Source organism: Culex quinquefasciatus, chromosome 1 (genome assembly GCF_015732765.1).
Source record: "Culex quinquefasciatus strain JHB chromosome 1, VPISU_Cqui_1.0_pri_paternal, whole genome shotgun sequence".
Taxonomy (NCBI): domain Eukaryota; kingdom Metazoa; phylum Arthropoda; class Insecta; order Diptera; family Culicidae; genus Culex; species Culex quinquefasciatus.
Genome location: NC_051861.1, coordinates 17,120,605 through 17,140,172, shown reverse-complemented (window position 1 = coordinate 17,140,172; position 19,568 = coordinate 17,120,605). Strand labels below are relative to the sequence as shown.

At 42.7% G+C, this 19,568-nt stretch overlaps 2 protein-coding genes across 6 annotated transcripts in view; one reads left to right on the top strand and one right to left on the bottom strand.

Moving 5' to 3' along the window:
* LOC6042413 (protein RUFY3) overlaps window positions 1–16,055 on the top strand; it is a 30,481-nt gene extending 14,426 nt beyond the window's left edge. For 3 of the 4 annotated variants that reach the window (XM_038248776.1, XM_038248686.1, XM_038248629.1), the window contains 7 exons: window positions 1,655–2,088; window positions 2,148–2,410; window positions 2,467–2,725; window positions 2,784–2,924; window positions 3,667–3,764; window positions 15,007–15,223; window positions 15,282–16,055. In XM_038248776.1, coding sequence (XP_038104704.1) covers window positions 1,655–2,088; window positions 2,148–2,410; window positions 2,467–2,725; window positions 2,784–2,924; window positions 3,667–3,764; window positions 15,007–15,223; window positions 15,282–15,710 — 1,841 coding nt within the window. In that variant the 3' untranslated portion in view covers window positions 15,711–16,055. Of the gene's footprint in view, window positions 1–1,654; window positions 2,089–2,147; window positions 2,411–2,466; window positions 2,726–2,783; window positions 2,925–3,094; window positions 4,185–15,006; window positions 15,224–15,281 lie in introns of those variants that run through there. The other variant, XM_038248729.1, reaches the window with a different exon arrangement.
* Window positions 16,056–17,115: 1,060 nt separating this feature from the next.
* LOC6042411 (hydroxysteroid dehydrogenase-like protein 2) lies at window positions 17,116–19,122 on the bottom strand. 2 transcript variants are annotated; one of them, XM_001851479.2, is made up of 3 exons: window positions 18,826–19,122; window positions 18,330–18,493; window positions 17,116–18,266 (listed from the first exon to the last, which is right to left on the bottom strand). In XM_001851479.2, the coding sequence occupies exons 1-3, from the start codon at window positions 18,837–18,839 to the stop codon at window positions 17,200–17,202; spliced, it is 1,245 nt and encodes a 414-aa protein (XP_001851531.2). In that variant the 5' UTR covers window positions 18,840–19,122; the 3' UTR covers window positions 17,116–17,199. The 2 variants fall into 2 exon arrangements, with proteins under 2 accessions (XP_001851531.2, XP_038104527.1); XM_038248599.1 differs by lacking the exon at window positions 18,826–19,122 and adding an exon at window positions 18,594–18,750.
* Window positions 19,123–19,568: the final 446 nt, after the last annotated feature.

Here is a 19,568-nt window from a genome sequence, read left to right as displayed (position 1 = left end):
TGCTGGTGCTTCCGGAAGTTGGAGGTTTCGGCAGCAGGGGTAGCCTCTCTATGGAGGCCTTATGTTGGGACAGGAACGGCTCAAAGTTGATGTCTTCTTCGTCTCCGTCCGTGTCTGAAAAGGGCGGAAGCTGCTTGGTGGTCGGTCGTTGTTTCTGGAGGACCTTTGGCTTTCGGATGTAGCTCCAACTGTGTCCTGTTTGGGTAGATGTGATAAGAGTAGTTTTGAACACACGTTTTCTAGATCTTACTGGTCTCCGAGGGGTGTTTTTTGACGTTCTTCTTCAGAGCCAACAAGACCTCCTCGTCGGATTGGGTGTTCCTCCTTTGGAAAAATCGTCTCTGGTTCGACGGTTTCTGCTCTTCCAACTTTTGTTTCCTCTTCATGATCTGACGATTCTTAAGCATCTTCAAAATGATCAGAATAATCACCAGCAGCAGCAACCCCAGCCCGACGGTCACGACGGTGATCTTCACGTAATCCATACCGTTGTCATCCTCGTAGTCCCCGTAGTCCTCGCGCACATCGGAGGTATTTTCCGCAGCGAAAAAATTCTCAAACAACCCCGCGTACTGTTCAGTTGACTTCTTTTCCAAACTCCTAGTGCTCGTTAGGGCTTTCATGATCTGAAGAACTCCTTCCAATCCCGGGTAGAACTCGTCGTCCATCGTGTGACTGCTAAGGTTCTCGTCGATCCAGCGAGCGAATCTACTCGGAAATCGCTTCCGCGATGATTTTGGGACACATTTGATAACATTTTCAAAGTATGTTCGTAAAATGGACAGGGAAGCATTCGAACGAGGATCGTACACCTGGCGAGTTCTGAAGGGGATCCACAGCGAAATGATGGTCCGAGAATCGTCGTCCAACTGGGTTCTAGGAAGAGGAATTTCGGAGGAGATTCCCACGTCGAGTTCAGAACAGTTGCCAGGTGCTTTGGTCGAGTGTAGAGGTGAAATCTTGTTGTCGGCATCACTACTGTCCAAGTCGGACGCCCGGGTCCATCCGGAACCATCTGTATCTAAGTGTTGTTTGACCTTCCGGTAGTACTCGATCACAGATCGTACCGAACGGTACGTTACGTTCCCGAGTAGAAGCAATACTTGGACACGGGGAGTAGATAACCTTGCAGGTAGTCCCCGGTCATATCGAACCAGATGGTCAGATAGAGAGGATCGTTTGGGATCCGTCGATCGATCGTCTGCCCAACGGAAGACAGGTAAAGAAGAAAGCTCTTGACGGCGTCGTCCGTGAGAGGTTCGAATCGCTTGCTTCGGTACGGTAGAAGGTCCTGCAACAGTTGGATTTAAGACCTTCCGTAGGACAAACCTTGAACATCCAATTACCTGAAATATCTCCCTCACCTCGCGAACCCGCGGGTCATCCAAACTCAACCTGCACCCGTCACGATTGCTAACCATCAGCACACCATTCACGAGCGCACCGAGCGCCAACATTGTACAGCAATAAAAATATACTCGCGAACCCGGTCCGATCGGAACATCAGTTGGGAACATTTCTCCGGTACATTTTCCTCCACCTTCGATGATCCTTGCGCGAACGTTCGTCAAACGTCAAACACACAAGTCGTCGCCTACTACCGCGCCCGAGAACCACACGAGTCTAAACCTGGGAATCTCTCATCTGCTTGCAGCTCGTGACCCGGCCTCGATCGAGCGGAGCAATCTGGTCAACATCTGCAAGCTGGTGGTGAAGGAACTCCTCGAGCAGTCGATTCGCTTTGGCCGGATGCTGGACTCGGACCATCTGCCGCTGCAGCACTTTTTCATCGTACTCGAGCACGTGCTGCGGCACGGGTTGAGACCGAAAAAGGGGCTTCTGGGACCGAAGAAGGAACTGTGGGACATTTTGCAAAGCGTTGAACGGTACTGCGTAGAGGCCCAGGACATAACCTCTTCCGTGAGAGATCTCCCAACGGTGCGAACTCACATGGGACGGGCCAGGGCTTGGCTGCGGTTGGCATTGATGCAAAAGAAGCTCGCAGACTATCTGCAGATCTTGATCGAGCGTCGGGATGACACACTGGCCGAGTACTACGAACCGCACGCGCTTATGATGAGTGACGAGGTAGGTTCTGCGTGCACCCCTCAATCTCGAGCCGTGCTCATTGTAGACATTCATTGCAGGTTATCGTGATCATCGGCATCCTGGTCGGGCTAAACGTGATAGACTGCAATCTTTGCGTGAAAGAGGAAGATTTGGACTCGCAGCAAGGTGTCATCGACTTTTCATTGTACCTGCGGTCAAGCTCGCGGAACAGTCCGGATGACGAGCACAACAACGGTGGAGGGAATGGAACCGTTAGTGCCATCGAAGGAACTGCCACCGGGGCGATGACTGCCGTTCTAGATCAGAAGAACTACATCGAAGAGTTAAATCGGCACTTGAAGTAAGGGTACAACTTGTAAGGGTGTGTCAAGACTTGGAGTAACACCTTTCTTCCAGCGCCACCGTTGGAAACCTCCAGGCCAAGGTCGAGGGATTGACAACGACAAACGCGTTGATGAAGGAGGACTTGGCGATCGCCCGGAACTCGCTGCTAGCATTGCAGGCGGAAAATGCTGCCCTACGGCGGGCTTCCCAGCATGGTCAACCGCTGGAGGACAAAGCCAACGTGCTAGATCGGTTTGATCCGGAAATGGCGGAAGCGCTGGCCGAGGAACGTAAAAAGCGCCAGGATATTGAGAAGGAACTCGATCTGCAAGTATGGGTCGCTCTCTTCTTTGTATTGTCAGCATTCTTCAAGATAACCGCGATTTCAGGTATCTCTCAAGGCGGAAACGGAAATGGCTATGAAGCTGCTGGAAAAGGATATCCACGAAAAGCAAGACACAATCGTTTCTCTCCGGCGACAACTAGAAGATATCAAATCCATAAATCTGGATATGTACCGGAAGCTTCAGGTAATACAAATTTTCCGCAGCCTTTTTTGTGTGGCGTCTTTTTCAAGCTTTTCAGTTAACCAAGTGTTGATTTGCTAGCCTTAACTCTCTGAACCCCCCTTATAACTATCGAACAAAACAAACAAAAAATGCACACGCACACACACACACACCCAACACACAAACCACAGGAATGCGAAGAGGAGCTGACCCAAAAGGGCGAGATGGTCACGAGGCTGCAGGTCAAAGCATCACAGATTGGCAAGATCCTGTCGAATCTCGAAAGGAAGGGCGCAGCGGACGCGATGACGGATTCGCAGATGAGCACATTCTCTTCGCTGACCCAGGACAGTTCCAGTGGCGTCAGTTCAGCCATTGGACCGCCGAGCAAGAAAGCTCACCTCCGGGTCGGTGCAATTCCGCCATTCAACGCCAACAAGCTGCGCAAATCTCCGTCGGTCGGAGCGAGCACCGCCGCCACCACCACCAAACCAATCGACGAGATCTCGAAGACTGTGCCCACGGTGGAACCAGCGACAGCTACGGACTCCAGTGAGGATCCGAAACCGGTGCAAGATCCGCCCAAGGCGGATTAACCCTTTGAAAAGACTCACTCGAATGTATAATAGGATCGCCGATTCGCGAAATAAGATTTTCTTTTTTTCTAGTAGGAGGAATATTCAATTACAGTTGAAAGGAAGCAATTAAACCAAGCTATGAAAGAACACCCCTGTTAAATATTCCAAAATTCTCTTCTGAACAGGAATGCGAAGCATCACTGAAGCACAAAGCAGAGCTCATGGCAAAAATGGAAACCCAGCGGGAATCAATGGCCAACGCCATAGCGCAGTTGGAGAAAAAGTATGAAATATTTATAACTTACCTTACCGTATTTATATAGTTAAGTATTTGAACGGAAAATAAAGTAAAACTAGCGCTTTGATCATTAAGCCGAAATGCTTTAGTTGCCACATGAGTACTAACACATAATTTACTTATTGTTAAGTCTGTCTACTAAACAGAAACTAGCGAACAAAAAAGGTTGCATTGATTTAAAGATGATCCCTGATTACAATCATTCCCCCTCAGTCAAATAAATGTCTTTCTCAAACCTGTTGGAGTTGAGTTGACTTTTGTTTAGCTACACTGTGTCTATTGTGCCGCGCCGTGCTATAATTGTTCCTCTCATGGGAGGAGGTACTACTTGTGCACATACTCAATATTTATTGTAGCAAACTATTCAAAAAAAAGTAATAAAAAACAAGTTCTGCTGATTAAGAACGTGGGTTCTGTTTTAATCTTCACTTAGAAAAAAATGAGAAATATTCTGTTGTTCTTTCTAAAGTTCTCCCTACACGGAGTAAAATCATCTCACAAGATCGTGAACAGACGTTGATAATAAAAACCTGACCACGAACAACACGTTTCAAAAACGTACCATGCAATCTAACACAATATTCTTGGTTTCGAATTTCAGGAACGCTTGTTCACGATTTTGAGAGCTAATTTTTCTCCGTCTTAAACTATGGACAATAAAGATCTATAATAACGCCGAAGTGGAAAAGCGCCTCCTGAAAGTATTGTAAAGAATCCACCATTCTTAACAATACTTTCAGGAGGCGCTTTTCCACTTCGGCGTTATTATAGATAACAGTTGACAAAAAATTGCACAAAAAACGGTTTCAACGGTTTTAAGAAAAGTGTAAATTTTATAAATTTGATTTGTTTTGCTCTCTTATACCCAACTTTTTCGTTTTTTTTTCAGTTTCTCGTGTTCAGTGTTCACGAAAAACTGTTTTTCAACATTTGTTCTACGAGAAATCTTATTTGATATATATTTTGATATACATTTTTATTTAAAGTTTTTGTCACTATTGAAAAGTCGGCGATTTTCTTTTTCAAAAAAGTTCAAAATTTCAATGGAAATTCAAATGCAATAATCTAAAAACAATTCAAACTGCAGTATGTTTGGGTTTATTCAAATATCTTTTAAATTTTAGTGTATTTTCAATGAACAACCCCGAAACAAGTTTTTTTTTATCAATTTTATTTTAAGTCAAATAAAAAAAAATGTTTTAAGAACTGATTACTGCATGTGTGTATAATGCACTTTTCAGTGGGGTTTTCATTGAAAAGTTGAAATTCAATTTTATATTTTTTGTTTTCTTGGGAGTAATTCCAGCTCAAAGGCAAACTTATAAGAAATTGGACGAGCTTTCCGTTCAAAATATTTACGAGACTGAAAAATCAAGTCTGTCATATAGAAATTAGCAAAACCACTAAAAACCTATTTTTTAACATTTTTATTTTTAAAACCGCTGTATCTTCACAAGCATTAGACATAGGTCAATGGTCAATATGGAGACTTTTATGTAAAATTGTCTGGAAAATCGATCCCCACTATCAGTTTTTGAAAATTTTGACGAATAGACCACTTTAAAAAAAACAGTTTAGGTAATGATTTGTGTATTTTTTTTAAGGAGAGACATACCATTAGGATGTAACAAAACCACACTTTTTTGCGGGCATGCCAGGGGATGATCCCCTAGGTGTACTGAGTCAGAATCCCTATTATGAGCACGATTGGTTGCGACAAGACCTGGCGCTCCGGCTTTAAAGTTTAAATGGGATTTAACCCGTAAAATCGATGCGTTTTGGTTTTTGCCATTTTTGAGGCCTTCAACGATTTTTGGATTTTTCAAAAACCTCATGAGCTTATAGTTTAAGTTTCAGGGCTCAACTTTGCCGAAGACTGTGATGAGATTTGATAATTAGTACTGCTTGTACAATGATTTGAAAATAAAAACTTTTTGCCATTAATTTGTTTGATTAGTATTGGCAACACTTTCTTTGAACGCGCTCATCCAGAGCCAGGCGTCGTAACTATAGCAGCGAGAAAACATCCAGCGTACAACGGTCAAAGTTTGACACATGGAAAGAAAATGCTTTATTTGGATGTTGTGCTTATGTTTTCAATGGTGCCGGAGGATTTGATCACCGGTGCTGCTCTTTTAATCTGTCGTAGATTCCGGTATTCTATTTGGCAGTGAATCGCAGGATTTAGTTCTAAGCCCACCTGGTCCTGTCTCCGTGTGGATCTTTTTCGTCGCGACCAATTGTGGTGCTGGGGGACATGTTAGCGAACCTATGCTCGAACATAGTGCAATTGGTGTCTAATGAATTCGCAAAATATCTAGCCAGAAGTCTGCTGTATGAAAATAGTGTTTACTAATGTTGTCAATGCAATACATTAATTTGTTTATGACCGATTTTATTGCCAAATTGCCATAACTCTTTGATTGATTACAAAGCGAGTGAAAACTCTCACTAAAATGCGTGTCTCTCGAAATATCTTCCGGAATACGGAATATTCAAAATGCACACAACATCCGTGCGTAATAAAGCGCTTTCAAGACAGCCGCGTTAGGTTGCACTCGAACAAGGTTTAGAATCGGTTCCAACTGAACCCTGAGAGTCAACCGGAGAGCTTCTTGCAGTTCCATAAGAACTTTCGTTCTCAACAATCACAACAACAAAAACAACAACACGACGCTGGACAAATACATGCCGACGCATCGCGACGCACCGTAGCATGCGTTGCATAGTTTGCCGAAAGCGCGCATCAAAAACGAGTGTTGCCAGAACATGTTTTACATTATCAGAAAAACAAGAGAAAAGATTTTGTAAATTCTGTACCATTTTTCTGAGCGGTCAAATCTCTTCGCAGTCTTCGGCAAAGTTGTACCCTGGAACACAAACTATAAGCTCATGAGGTTTTTGAAAAATCCAAAATCGTTGAAGGACTCAAAAGGGCAAAACCAAAACGCACCGATTTTACGGGTTAAATCCCATTTAAACTTTGAAGCCGGAGCGCCAGGTCCTGTCGCAACCAATCGAGCTCAAATTTGGGATTCTGACTCAGTACACCGTGGGGATCATCCCCTGAAATGCCCGCAAAAAAGTGTGGTTTTGTTACATCCTAACATACCATCCTGCATTTTTCGTGAGTCTTTTTGTCACATTTTAGGCTATTTTCACAAAAAATGTAACGACAAAAAATCGTCACATCACCTTGAAATTTAACTTTTAAACATAAAAATTGAAAAATCTCATAGAATTGGCGTGTATTTTTCTTTCAGTGTATTTTTTTCAAAAAGCTCGTTTAATTTCCTACAAGTTTGTCTTCGACCACTTTTGATACGATGAAACGGCTTAGAGATACAGCAAAATTTAATTTACAAAATACAAAAAATATTTAAAACCCTTACGCCCTTCTCAAATGTCATTATCGAGTGAAACTGGCTCCATATACACAAAAATGGCTTATTGTCCACGCTCCATACAAAAGATTTTTTTTTTGTTTGGACAATTGTTCACGAAGCGGGGGTTGAGGTTTCCGAAAAAAGTGTCCACGTGATTTATGAATGGTCCCGTATTGATAAAAAAAAGTTGAAATCTGAGGATTTAGCTCTTAAAATGTCACGAAATAGCCCATCATTAACCTGCCGTTATTTTCATACTAAAGTAAGTACATCGTGGGACCATAAGCATTGAAACATTGATATAACATTTCTCGAAAACAAAGTCATTTCTACTAACTTAAAATAGAAACAACAAATCTCGGAACTGTTCTGTCAAAGACCAGAGTTTCAAAAAGAACCGCGGCTCTTTTTAGTGAGCAGTGGTTCGTTCGCTCTTCTTAGCTAACCGGCTCTTTGAGCGGCTCGCTCTTTTTTGCCAATTTCCCATTTTCAATAATTATCAAAAAAGTGATTTTTTCCTTTTAATTTTTCCAAGTTTTTATTTTCAAAAATCATACCTCAGATTCCTGGTTATGGATATTCGCAATTTTGGATTTGTTATTTAATATATTATAATCGATGAAAAACGAAACTTTTGACCACCCTATTTAGGATAGGAGCACCCTAATCGCCAAACAAAAAAAAAAGCTGTAATTGCCAAATCGGAGCACTTTTTATTTCGATACTTACTCTTTGACGTGGAATGGCTGTTAAATAGTTAAATAGTCAAGTCTTTAACCTGCCAAACTTACGAGAAATATATTATTATTTTTTCTGAGCAGTTCTCTACGAAATCGATTTTGTTTAATCCTAATTTTTGTATTCTTTAATCCGGCTGAAACTTGTTGCCTTGTATGCCAAAGAAGCCATTTTGCATCATTATTTTGTCCATATGATTTTCCATACAAATTTGGCAGCTGGCCGTACAAAAATGATGTATGAAAATTCAAAAATATGCATCTTTTGAAGGAATTTTTTGATCGATTTGGTATCTTTGGCAAAGTTGTAAGATATCGACTACACTGAAAAAAAAAATACAGGGTAAAAAAAAATTAGATTTTTTATTTAACTTTTTGTCACTTAAACTTGATTTGCAAAATACTATTTTTAATTTTTTGATATGTTTTAGAGGACATCAAATGGCAACTTTTCAGAAATTTCCAGGTTGTGCAAAAAATCTTTGAGCGTGTTATGAATTTTTGAATCAATACTGATTTTTCCAAAAAAATTAAAAATTGGTCGCAAAATTTTTTTAAACTTCATTTTTGGATGTAAAGTCAAATTTGCAATCAAAAAGTACTTTAGTGAAATTTTGATAAAGTGCACCGTTTTCAAGTTAAATCCATTTTTAGGTGACTTTTTTTGAAAATAGTCGCAGTTATTCATTTTTAAAAATTAGTGCACATGTTTGCCCACTTTTGAAAAAAAATATTTTGAAAAGCTTAGAAAATTCTCTATATTTTGTTTTTTTGTACTTTATTGATACGACCCTTAGTTACTGAGATATTGCCATGCAAAGGTTTAAAAACAGGAAAATTGATGTTTTCTAAGTCTCACCCAAACAACCCACCATTTTCTAATGTCAATATCTCAGCAACTAATGGTCCGATTTACAATGTTAAAATATGAAACATTCGTGAAAAAAAATATTAAAATTTTTTTGAAACCAAGACTAACAGCTCAAAAGGACCAAACATTCAATTTTACGCCCTTTTAAAATATTAGTCTTGATTTTTTTTACCGTGTATCAGTGCAGTCCATATCCATACCCATAACTTTGCCGAAGACACCAAATCGATCAAAAAATTCCTCCAAAAGATACAGATTTTTGAATTTTCATACATCATTTTTGTATGGCCAGCTGCCAAATTTGTATGGAAAATTATATGGATAAACTAATGATGCAAAATGCTTCTTTGGGCAAACCGAAGGCACCAAAAAAGTTTCAGTCGGATTAAAAAATACAAAAAAAAAACCGAAATGTTTGGCAATTTTTGATTTGATTTTTTCTATTGATACCGTGTGGGACAAATCCGTAGTAACTTTCCAAAAAGGCCGAAATTTGGATGTAAACAAACAGTCTATCACACTTGCTCTAGTGCCAGTTCACAGTGAGAGAGAGTGGGATAAGCTGCTTGTTTACATCCAAGGTTTCGTTGTATTGAAGATTTACTACGGTAAAATTTCTCGTCTTCCTGTTTGGATCAATCGGACCGCGCACTGGACTCACACTCCAGAGGTCGCCGGTTCGAATCCCGAGGCGGACGCAAAAAATGCTATGTGTAAATATAGGTTTTCGGTGCCCCCTCTCCCCGTGCCATTCTTCACACATGGAGGAGACCCGGGAGGCGGAATCTTGTCGCAAAAAGAACGATACACACCTGTGGTTCCGTTGACGAAACCGTTTAAGAAGGCCACATTATAAGGTTAAGGTTGTTTACGTCGATTCCGTTTTTTTTATATTTCTCACTGTTATCATTTATGCAAAACCGACATGCTGAGAATAACAAAGCGACGCTGGCGTGCTAACTTGTCGCACGTAGCATTATGACGTTTCGAGAAAAATGCGTTTTAATGTTTAACCTTGAATTAATGAAAACTAAAGCACGCATTGTAAACAATAACAAACTTGTTTTGTTTGACTGACCATTTTGTGCATTGTTCCAAAATTTGGTTGAATTTGATTGACGGAGTCGCAAGTTATAATTGAAATTGTTTACGGTAGTCGGGCTTGTTACTGGGCCAGTTTTCGAGCTTACACAGAAAAAAATAATGTAAATTTGGAAGCTTTAATTTTGGAAGGTTGAATATTACCTCTTTTATGATGTAATTTTACCTCAATTTAGACTGAAAAGTGACATTACACCAGAAAAGTGGTAAAATTACACATTTCCAGAGGTAAAATTACACCTTTTCTGACATAAAAGATGTACTCCTTCCACATGTAATATTACCATGATTTTTTTTTCTGTGTACAACAAATTTCAGACTGTGTCAAGATAGCACGACAAGAATGAACCTTCTTTCATGTGAAAAGTTACAGCGATGCACGGAGTTTTTTTTTTTTTTTTTTTTGAATTAAATATACTTTATTGAATCTTTCTTATAATAATTACATTTGGTTTACATAATAAGTGGTCAGCTGTGGCTCTTCAGCTTTAGTTTGCTTTTCGTGATTTAAACACTGTTCATTATCTTAACTTTAAAAGTATATGATTTATCATTTTTGTAACACTAGGTACAATGAGGAAAAAAATTAAAGAAAACATAACCTAACCTAAAACTAACTTAATCTTACCATAAACTAAACCAATCCTTGAATCAAGGGGTATTCAGATATAGCACATTTTTCCCTGAATTTCAAACATTTTTCTTGAATCTTCTGATCCAACATTTTTACTTCTGCTAATTCATGAACCTCACTTGATCTTGTCCAGCCAGGAACATTCAAAACCATTTTGAGTACCTTGTTTTGGACACGCTGGAGCTTCAATTTATGAGTTCTAGCGCAACACTCCCAAACAGGTACTGCATACTCAATAACGGGGTAAATTATTTGTTTGTAAACTGCTAGCTTATTTTTCAAAGATAGCTTTGATTTTCTGTTAATTAAAGGATACAAACACCTGATGAGAATGCTGCACTTGTTCAATATTTTATCTACATGCTGCCGAAACAATAGTTTCGAGTCAAGTATGAGACCTAAATAGACAACTTCCTTTGACCAGGGTATCGAAACATCATTCATTTTATCAAAACATCATCCTTTGGGGCAAATCTGGCCGATTTGGAAAGTGGAAAAATGATGGTTTGAGTTTTGGCTGCATTTATGCGAATTTTCCAGTCGCCAAAGTATTCGGAAAGAACGTCAAGACCCTTCTGAAGACGGCCAACTAAATATCTGGTTATTTTACCCTTATAAATAACGGCAGTGTCATCAGCAAAAAGTGACAACACACCATTACCAGGAAGAGTAGGCAAATCAGATGTAAAAATATTGTACAGAAGTGGGCCAAGAATACTTCCTTGGGGAACCCCAGCATCAATGTTGAATAATCCAGAAGCAATCCCATTCAGAAAAACCTTGAACGATCTCTCCGAAAGATAGTGCTGGATAATTTTGATAAGATACATTGGAAAACCGTATAAATACAGTTTATGTATCAAACCATCATGCCAAACATTGTCAAAAGCCTTCTCAACATCCAACAAAGCCATAGCAGTTGATTTAGACTCAAGCTTGTTCTGCTTGATGATTTTAGTTACTCTCGTAAGCTGATGAGCAGTATTATGCCCTTTCGGAAGCCAAACTGCTCATTCAAAATTATATTATTATCGTTGGTAAAATCCAAAAGCCTTGAATAGATGACCTTCTCAAAGAGTTTGGACAGACTACTCAAAAGACTAATGGGACGATAACTTGTTGGCGATGTTGGATCTTTTGAGGCTTCAAAATTGGTATGACTTTGCCCAGCTTCCAATTGGTAGGGAAGTAACCAAGTTGCAAACATTTATTGAAAATATTGGCTAGATGTTGAAAGAACTGATCACTCTGTTTTTCAACACTAGATTAAAATGTTATCAAAGCCTGGAGCTTTCATATTTTTCATTTGTTTTACTGCAACTTTGACTTCCTCACCAGAAACATGGGAATCTGCAGGAAATTCAAAGGTAGAGTCATTGATTGTTGAAATACTATTGGCAACTGATGTTTCTTTACGGCTGGTCATGGAAGCGCCAAGATTATGAGAACTAACAAAATGAAGCCCAAGTGCATTTGCCTTTTCCTCGGATGTAATCAAAGGAGAATCCTCAACAATAAGAGGAGGAATAGGCTTTGGTTTGTTTTTAAGAACTTTTGAAAGTTTCCAAAATGGTTTTGAATAATTCCCAAGCTGGCTTACATGTTTTGAAAATTCTTGATTTCTGATATTGTCAAGTCGGTCTTGTATGATTTTGTTCAAATTGTTAACTGAAATCTTTTGTCATAGTCCCCAGTCCGTTGATATTGTCTCCTATAAACATTCCTAAGTCTAATCAAGTGTTTAGTATCTACGTCAATATCAGTTACCTTAAAATTAACAGGAACCTCCCGAACGTTGGCAGCCTCTGCTTGGTTGATAGCCTGCTGGATCACCTCCAGCGAACGATCAATATCAGCAGAAGTTTCCGGGTGTTGATCATAGTCGATGTTGCTGTCTACCACTTGCTGAAACTGCTGCCAGTCAACGTTGTGGTAATCTTTCCGGGTTGGTTGCCGCTGCGGAGTAACGGAAGCTCCAACCTCCACAACCACCGGATAGTGATCAGAACTCAACTCTTCAAACACCTCAGGATGAGCCACGTTCTCAGCCATATTGGTAATGAAGAAGTCGATGATTGAGTGATTCCCAGACCGAGCCACCCTCGTTGGACGATCCGGACTCACAACGTTGTAGTATCCGTTTTGCAGATCGTTGTGCAGAATCACTCCGTTCCGATTCCTCCTGCTGTTGCCCCAAACTTCATGCTTCGCGTTGAGGTCACCAGCGATGATGTACTTTGCGCTCCGCCGTGTCAGCTTCTGGATATCGCTCTTCAGTTTTGCTGCTGAACCATCTCTGGAATTCACCTGACGTGGGCAGTATGCAGCAATGAAGAGTACTGGGCCAACCGAAGTGGGAATTTCCACCCCAACGGCCTCGATGATGTCCAGCTTGAAGTGTGGCAGCCGGCGTGGCTTGAGATCACGATGAACAGCGACAAGCACACCTCCTCCTCCAGAGGTGGTCCTATCGAGCTGCGTCGCGATCTTGTAGTTTTGCAGATAAACTTTTTCACCGGGCTTCAGATGAGTTTCCGTGATGGCAGCTACGTCGATCTCCTTCTCGCGAAGAAAATCCACCAGCTCTAAGTTCTTCCTCCTAATGGAGCAAGCGTTCCAATTCAGCAGCTTGAGGGACCTACGATCCATACTGGATGACGAACGAGGTCAGCACTTCAATCTGCTGGGTCTTGGTTTTGCATCCACGCAGTGCAGCGGACATCTGTTTGAAAATATTGAGGAGTTCGGTTGAGGTGTAAAGATCATTACCATTTTCCTCAACTGCTGGTTCTTGGGTTGGTCTTGGCTCCTGGCTGAAGCCCGGTGGTGGCGGTCTCGGCTCCTGGCTGGAACCCGGCCGTGGATGATTCATCTCAGCTCTCTTCCTGGGATCCAACGGCAACGGTGCCAAGTTCGGGACCTGGCGTCGCGGTTGAAGAGGTGGAAATTTTGCTCCACCAGGGCTGGAGGAGTTCTACGACGCTGAGGCTGATTCTTCGTCGATGCTTGCTGCCGAATTTTCACGAACTCAGCTCTCTTGGGGCACTTTCGGTCGGTTGACGAGTGCTCACCGTTGCAGTTGAGGCACTTCACCAGCGAATCTTGGATGCACTGGGATGTGATGTGCGCATCGGTACCACATTTGGCGCAACGACGCTTCAGGTGGCAGTTCTTACCTCCGTGCCCGAAGCCCAGGCAGTTGAAGCATTGTGTGACGTCACGATGCACTGGTCGGTATCGCTCCCACGACACGATAATGTTGAAAACCGCTCGAATTGCCTTCAGCTCAGGAAGCGTCGTCGATCCCTTAGCCAAATGCAGCAGGTAGAGCTGGTCACGGTACTTGATGTCTTTGTTGCGTCGGCTCATTTTGTGCACGGCCAACACATCCAGTTTCAAAACTTTTAGCTCGGCAGCTAATTCCTCCACTGGCATGTCGTACAGACCTCTGACGACGATTTTGAACGGCTTATCCATGACGACATCATGGGTAAAGTACTCCGCCTCGTTTTCGGTCAAGTAATCCTTGACCAGTTGATAGTGCTGCCTGGATTGCACCAGCACCTTAAATCCGTCCTGACACAGACGAATGTTGCCTTGGACTTTCCCAGACTTGATGAGTTCAACCAGCCCCGCTCGAAAGTCGATCGTTGCTGCTGATTGCCTCACATAAAAAGGAGGCAGTTTCTCCTTTCGCTGTTTCACTTCATTCTCCTTTGCTTCCGCTACCTGGTCCTCGTCAGGCAGTCCAGCAAACTTGTTGTTCTTCAAAAGCTGCTCCTCGTGCGATGAAGAGTTCTCCTCCTCCTCATCCATCGGTACAGTACCGTCGCTCTTTTTCGTCTTTTTGCTGTTCGATGTCACTTCCAAAAGCACCTTCCTTTTGGAAATTCCCGGTTTTTGGCCATCAGTTGAGGCCTCAACCTTCCTTTTGGAAATTCCCACTTTTTTGCCTGCTTGAGCCGCAGGTAGGGCAATATTGCCGGCGTTTTGCGCCGGGACGCGACGAGTCATGTTGATTCAGACAACCTTCACCAACGAATGCTCGGATAACAATGAGATGCACGGAGTTTTTTCAGTTTTTATTGAATATCTCAGGATTGAAATCGAATTTTGGGGATCTGTGGAGGTCAAAGGTGAGGCATTGTGAGCTGCACAAAATGGCGTTCTTAACTCAATTTGGTCCAAAAAGCACGTGTGACAAGTTAGTACGTAAACGACGAAGGGCAAATTTGTCCCAGATGTAGATTTCTAGGGGTTAATTTCAATTAATCTGTGTTTGGATTCAACTGTCATCGTCACCTAATTGAACGATTGTAGTCATCTTAAAATCAATGCAATCTTAAAATACGTCTCTTTGTAGTTCTATAGTATTTATTAGGCATTTTCAATATAACAGTAATTAATATGTAATTTTTCATATCTGTGATCTTTTAAGCCTATACAATCGGTTAATTTTATATTTTGATTCAACCTCACCCGTAATCCCACCTCCCAGATACAACTCGGAAACGGCCAGCCTGAACGCCCTCCAGGAAACTTCGCAGACGCTCTCCCTGCAAGTGGTATCCTGCGAACAACGCGCAACCCGAGCCGAGGCCGACCTCCGAATTGAACGCGAATGGCGGGCGGCAATGCAGGACAACGAGGTCAAGCACAAGGAACAGATCAGCCAACTCCAGCTCGAGAACCGGCAGATGGTCGACGAGACTAAGGTTTGATCTTTTTTCCGGAGTTGGATTCCATATTGAAGAATTTTGTTTCTACTTCTAGCAAATGTCCCGCACGAAAGCCGACCTAGACAAGCTCCGGAAGCAGTGGGAGGAAGACCAGCGGACCCTGGAGGAGCTCGGAATTCAGCTGAGCGTGAGCAAACTTCAAATTGCCGACCTCAAAGAGCGCGCGCAGCAGCACCACAATCAGACCACTTCCGGCGGCGGGGACTCCAAGGGCGATTCCGGATCCAACGGTGGCTCGTGGACGCCAGACAAGGGCGTTTCGAACTGCAAGGGTTGCGAGAAGGAGTTCAGCATCACCCGGCGGAAACACCACTGCCGGCACTGTGGTGCCATCTTTTGCTCGAGCTGCTCGGAGCATACGGCCGTCATACTGGGCGAGTCCGGTGGCAAACCGGTGCGCGTGTGTGACGTGTGCTGGCAGAGGCTGGCCAGCAGCAGCGTGCTGCCGACGGTTGGTAAGTGAGAAAGTGGGAGATTTTAATGTTTTTTTGGTTGGGTTAGCAAGAAAGTTCGTCCAAATTTGAGAATGCATTTCGCTTTTAAAATTTTGTACCGTGCAGAATAACACACGTTGTTGGAAATGCCTTATAGAAACAAATTATCGAAAGTTGTTGGAGTAGCCACTGTTCTGAAGATGGACGCTAAGATAGTAACCGTGGTAGTATTTGTGGGTGCAACAAAAAAAAAGATATTTAACTGTTTTATATGGATAATTTATATAAGAGCTCTAGAAGAAAGTTGTCGTTGTAAGACAAATATTTATTTTATTGAATAAAATGAGTCGACAAGTAAAATCCAGATCATCAAACAAACATCACTTTAAAACTTCCATTCTACTAATAACTGAAGTGATTGTTTGAAAACAAGTAATTTAAATATTAAATGTGATGACATGTTCCCTTTCAAGATTGACATTTATTTAAAAAATAACTGAAATTTTTTCGTAAAATTTTGCAACAACCGGATTTTTTTCCAAAATTTGATCAACTGTCACCCAGTGTGCGATCCACGAGCGACGATGCTGTCAATTTGACAGGCAGAAAATCCACGCAACGAATGAAAACGGCGCGAAATAGCGGAAAAGCTGGAATTGTCAAACCGATTCAGACGTGACACGTCGCGCGTTTGCAAATTGAGATTAATTTTAAACCTCAAGTGTTTTTATCACGTCCAGAAGGTCAATTTCGCGTTCGTTTCGATCGGTCGCGAATAGTTATGTGAGATCATTCACGAGAACGGTTTTGCCGTGCGTGATAATCGACGGAGACGAGTTCGAGGTTGTGGAATAGTTAGTGTCCCTTGGATCGCTGGTGACGTCGGACATCAACTGCAGCAGGGAGATTCGCCAACCAAACTAAACAACTACACTCAACCAACCCCCGGTGTTTGGTCACTTTTTCGTTTGACACTTTTTAGTTTGTACCCCGTTGGTCACTAAAAAGCGACGAACTGTCACTTTATACACGGCACTCACGCACACTATCAAAACAAACGTTTGGTAGTGTGTGTGAACTCCGTGTAAAAGGGGTGTCAAACTAAAACGTGACCCCGTTCGTTTGACAACAGTTGGTGTCAAGCCATCGGGGGTTGAGTGTAACTCGTTGAAGTTAGTGTTTAATTGGGTACCGGTTGGAACGCGCAAGAAACGCGGTTGTGGGGAGCACCACATGCAGTTAAATCAGGTTGGGAGGAAATCTGGAAAGTGTGGTTGTTCCAAGCGATAATTTGAGAGAAGCAGCCCAGAACCGAATTAACTGGCAACTTTTCTTTGGTTTTCCGAGCAGTAAAGTCGAGTAAGTAAGAACTAAATTTCACACGCTGCAGAATTTGGGAAACTTGTCAGGAAAGACAATTGACAACGCAACGGCTTACCAAAAATAATGGAATTTATTATAATAATTGCCCTTTTAACATGCTTTTGTAACCCCTCCGTCAGCAAAAAAAATACTAGCTTACAGCTTTGATTTCAGTCCACCCATCAACTTCTCGAGCTTCATTGCCTTCTGCAGATCGCCGGAAATCTTTAGCTTTCCCGTCATGAACGCGCTGGCCGGCTTCAGCTTGCCACTGAACATGTCGAAAAAGTGCTTCGAGTCCATCGTGAGCGTAGCGTCCGCCGTCGCCGGGGGTTCTCCTTTGCCAACACTACCGGGGGCATTCTTCAAATCTGCGAACCACACCCCGGCTTCTGCGCCCTTCACGTTGAACTGGTACACGGCTCCGGTCTTCTTGATGATCTCTTCACTCAGAAGCGACTCGATCTTCTGGAAGAGACCCTCGATTTTGCCGCTGGCAGCCGGTTTCTTCAGCGACGCGGCGTGACTTCCCTCGGCGGCAAACTCGACCAGCTGCTCTGGTGGTGTGTCCAGGAAAAAGTCCGGCATCAGTTTGTCCGCATTCTCGGGGACACACGCGTACTGCTTCATGTCGCTGATTCCCGCAGCCTTGAGCACTTCGTCGTCGATGAAAAAGTTTCCATTGGTGGACTTTGGTTCCTTGCACAGGATTGCGTACGCAGCATCGCTCATGATTTCCGGCTTCCGCGAGTACTGGTCACTCTCCTTTCCGGTCAACATCTCCATCGCCGCAGTGTAGATGGCAGTGCGTGGCCACAGCGCGTTCACTGCGATGTTAGCGCTGGCGTATTCACGGGCCATTCCGAGGACACACATGGACATGCCGTATTTGGCCATTGTGTAGGCAACGTGGTTTCCAAACCAAATCGGGTTCATGTTCAGCGGTGGTGAAATGTTCAGAATGTGCGCGTGGTTGCTCTTCTTCAGGTACGGAATGCACTCCTTGGACACCAAGAACGTGCCTCGGGTGTTGATGTTGTGCATCAGGTCGTAACGCTTCATGTCGGTCTGCTCGGTGGGTGTCAGCGAGATAGCGCTAGCATTGTTGACCAGGATGTCGATGCCGCCAAACTTGTCTACGGCACTCTTGATCGCTGCCCGGACGGCATTCTCATCGCGGACGTCAACCACACAGGGAAGAGCCTTGCCACCAGCTGCCTCGACTACAATCAGAGAAAAATCGTTTCACCAATTTGCATTACAATTAAAGTTAGATAACAACTTACTCTCGGCTGCCGCCGTGTAGATGGTTCCGGGCAGCTTCGGGTGTGGTTCTGCCGTCTTAGCGGCCACCACTATGTTTGCTCCATCCTGGGCGGCCTTCAAAGCGATCGCCTTGCCAATTCCTCGGGACGCTCCGGTGATGAAAAGCGTTCTGCCGGCAAGTTTTCTGAAATATTACACAAAATCGAAATCAGCCATATTTTTCGCAAGACTCTGGTGGTGAAGATGAACCGGTTTTCGAATGCTACTAAACTAACTAAACAAACCCTGTGTTCTTCATGTTTACTCGCAAACCTGTCCTAAATATGGTGGTCGTCGGAATGACGTGTCAACTATTTGCGGTGAGTATTCTTTGCAAACTGGACCTTAACTGCTGTGGACAATGTACTTAAGCTACTCTCCTCGCGGCAGAACAAGATTCTATTATCGCTATCAGCTTTTCGACACAATATAGATTAAAAGGTGCCTGGTCATTACCCCCTATACAGTTATACTTACCCTGTGTTCAACATGTTGTTCCGCTAGTAGTTATCCAACAGTATAATCGAATAAATATTAACACTAAACAAACTTAATCGAGTACCGCAATCTACAACAAAACTACACTTAAAAATGCAACCAAAGCAATGTCCTTTGCACCGACTTCCAGCAATCGTCTGCGGGCAGTGTAGAGTGACAACTTCTCCTGTTCAAGATGAGTACATAAAGCAGGCAGTGAAGAAATTACGCGAAAGCCTCCCCAATAAGTCCTACCAACGTAGAGTCCAAAGGTCCAACTTGAACACAAACACAGATCGGAGTAGGCCCGGCTCGTCGCGAGACAGTGATAAACAGATAGAAATGAGGTGGAAATGTATGTGTATGTTTTGCTGTTTTCATCGTTTTTACACACTTCGCTATGAGAGTGTATTGGTTGGGAATGCTTTCGAAACTGAATCGGAAAAGTGTAACGTCTTACGGTGAGCATTTGATGGACCTTAAGATTAAACAATTTTTTGCTGGACATAAACAAAATTATTTTAATATTTTAGAAAGTTAGCTGAAAAATATTAATGTGAGCAGGGTACATTACTTGTTCACAGTACGATTAAGGGCGGGGACATTGTTTTGATATACGTGTTGAACGTAACGGTAACGCTATGCTAAATGCATCACTTACCAATACAACGCATACTGATTTTCATACACACCTTTGACTGAATAAGTTAGCCAATTCTATTTTTAGAATATTCTGCAGAGAC

What these genes read in the sequence shown, in the direction of transcription:
- LOC6042411 (XM_001851479.2), bottom strand. An exon ending in CTACACGGCGGCAGCCGAGA is followed by an intron (nt 18,267 to 18,329) that starts GTAAGTTGTTAT and finishes CTCTGATTGTAG; the next exon opens with TCGAGGCAGCTGGTGGCAAG.